Here is a 2,500-nt window from a genome sequence, read left to right as displayed (position 1 = left end):
CATGATATGAAAACATAGAGAACAGTGTTTGTATTTGTATAGTTATCTTAAAGTTTGTCCCACCGTCCTAATAGGTTATCAATAAATGATGATTTCAAAGTTTCTTTTTATTTATGATATTGAATAATAGGTCACACTACCATTATTGATATACTTGGTGTAGGTTACTTATAGCAGTGGATGGAGACAGAGGGAAAGGAACTTACCCATCATAAAGAGAATAAGAAATAGAGTCAGAAACAACACAGTTTAAGCAGCAGCAGTCTAATATTCACTGCTAAATGGCGAAAATATCCCCCACATACCACCACTGAGAGTCTAAGTCGCTCTTCTTGTCTAGCATGCCAGGAAAAGCAAAACACTGACCGTATAACTCATTACTGCAATATCCCAAGTAATTCATGTGTTACTACGTGCTTGTCAAAATTGTATTTTGTTAATTATCAGTGTCTGCTGTTACACTTATGCTTTAAAGTCTCTTATTTGTGTTGTTATACTTCAATTATGTGTTTTAAGATTTATCCATATAGTTCTTTAGAATAATCTGCGCATCATGTTTCAGACTTTCAGTTGCCCCCCATTAGGTTTGACAGGTCACAGGCCATTTCATGACAGAAAACGGTTTGAAATGTTGCATTTCCAGTGTTGCATTGATTCTGGGTTATTCTTAAGGCTGTTCAGTGGTACAAAATAAAAATAAATATTTGTAATTATCCCAGTTTGATATCTGAGCCCATCAAGAGCCCCAATGCTGAAAAAAAGATTAAAGCGAAGCAATCTAGACTGTAGAAAGAAGTAAATGAAATTTTGATGTTAAAGCGAAGCAATCTAGACTGTAGAAAGAAGCAAATGAAATTTTGATGTAAATAGCATCTTCCCTAGAGATGGTGTTCTTCCAGTTATGGCACATGGATGGTACATTTCATATTCATTTATTGATAGAAATAATGCTGTACAGTATCCCTTTCCTAAATACCCACATAGTCAAATCACCTGTCGAAAGCTTTGTGCACTTGTGGCAAGTCATTCCTGTCACCCTCAGTCAAAGTTTGGATTGTAGGGGTTAATACCCTTACATATTTCTGGTAGAATAGGGACATAGCTACAATTTTGTAACATTTGGAGGAGAGGCTTTCAAATTAAGAAATCTCATACCATTGGAGGAAAGATTTTCAAATTAAGAAATCACATTGGAAAATACTAGAAATAGTAAAATTTCACCAAAAGTAAATACTGTGATATTTAACTGTCTACCAATTTCACATTTCTTATACATTTTTCCTGTTCTTGTGGTATAGTAATGGCATCCAGGGACAGCGGCACCCCAGGAGGAGGTGGTGGGACTGTTGGAACTGCACTTCAGCAAAACCCTCAGACTTCGAACATGACGGCAGCTGGCGTGGCGACGGGAGTGTCAGGGATGGCGGTAGCAGCTTCAGCCTCAGCTGGAGGTTCACAGGCTACTGGGACTGGGGGAGAAGCTGCGGGAAGGGTCAGCAATGTTCAGCGCATACAACAGAAGAAGGCCCAGGTGCGAGCCTGGCCGAGAGACAAGAAGATGGAGAAACTTGCTATTTATTCCACATGTCGGGTAAGGTTCCTGCACAAATGAAGTTTCTGTATTGTGATTCAACATTTGGTCAGTGTGTACATATTTTTCTTTCATAGGATTATTTACATAATTTTCTGAATTGATGAAGGTGTTGATTTTCACCATTTTGAAAAAAATAGTATAGATTGACTTTAGAATTTGATGGATCACCCTTATCATCTACTAACATTATCATTATTATTATTATGATCATTATTATGATCAATGTGGGACATTCATATATGTGACAAATATTTTCTCATATATTTTAACAGGCAGATGAGAACTGTAGGTGCAACGGCTGGAAAAATCCCACACCTCCTGCACAGCCAGCACGTCCTGATACTCCCCAGCCAGCAGCCCCTCCCTCTCAACCTTGCAGGAGCTGTGGCCACACACTAGGTAAGTATTGCACTGTTTGGGCTTTAGGGGAAGGGAAGTTGATAGTTAGATAATCAGAGGTAGAAAAGACTTCATTCATTGGAAGAATAGTGATATAACATTAGATATCATTTTATGAACTCTCAGATGTTGTAAAACAAGCATTTATATACTGAATCTTTCGAAAGGCGATCATGTAAGTCATCTAGAGTCAGCCGTTGATGATGACTTGGACCGCTTACTCTCAATTGTGGTGGACGTCGAGAATCTCTTTATTTGTCTACACCGTGAGGAGGACCCTGATACGAAGCAGGTAACCAGAGCCTCTTTTAAAACAGTATGGTTTTACTTTTTATTTCTTTTCCAAAAGCATTTTGCCTCATTCTAAACAATTGAATGTCTTTCAAAGCTAGAAGATTCAAATGCAGTTGTTTTGTAGTTTTGCATATTTTTTATTTATTATTATTTTCTTTCACTCCTGTTTCTTTTGGTTGTTAAGGAAAATATAAACTTAACTATTATCAAGAG

At 37.5% G+C, this 2,500-nt stretch overlaps 1 protein-coding gene across 2 annotated transcripts in view; it reads left to right on the top strand.

Moving 5' to 3' along the window:
* Positions 1-2,500, top strand: part of Gcn5 (Gcn5 acetyltransferase) — a 10,956-nt gene that overhangs the window by 453 nt on the left and 8,003 nt on the right. For both annotated transcript variants that reach the window (XM_027366044.2, XM_027366043.2), the window contains exons 2-4: positions 1,299-1,591; positions 1,867-1,993; positions 2,161-2,285. In XM_027366044.2, the coding sequence (XP_027221845.1) occupies positions 1,301-1,591; positions 1,867-1,993; positions 2,161-2,285 (543 nt within the window). In that variant the 5' untranslated portion in view covers positions 1,299-1,300. The remainder of the gene's footprint in view (positions 1-1,298; positions 1,592-1,866; positions 1,994-2,160; positions 2,286-2,500) is intronic.

This window comes from Penaeus vannamei, unplaced genomic scaffold (genome assembly GCF_042767895.1).
Source record: "Penaeus vannamei isolate JL-2024 unplaced genomic scaffold, ASM4276789v1 unanchor411, whole genome shotgun sequence".
Taxonomy (NCBI): Eukaryota; Metazoa; Arthropoda; class Malacostraca; order Decapoda; family Penaeidae; genus Penaeus; species Penaeus vannamei.
Note: the sequence above shows the minus strand (reverse complement) of the source record. Positions and strands in the feature narration are given on the sequence as shown.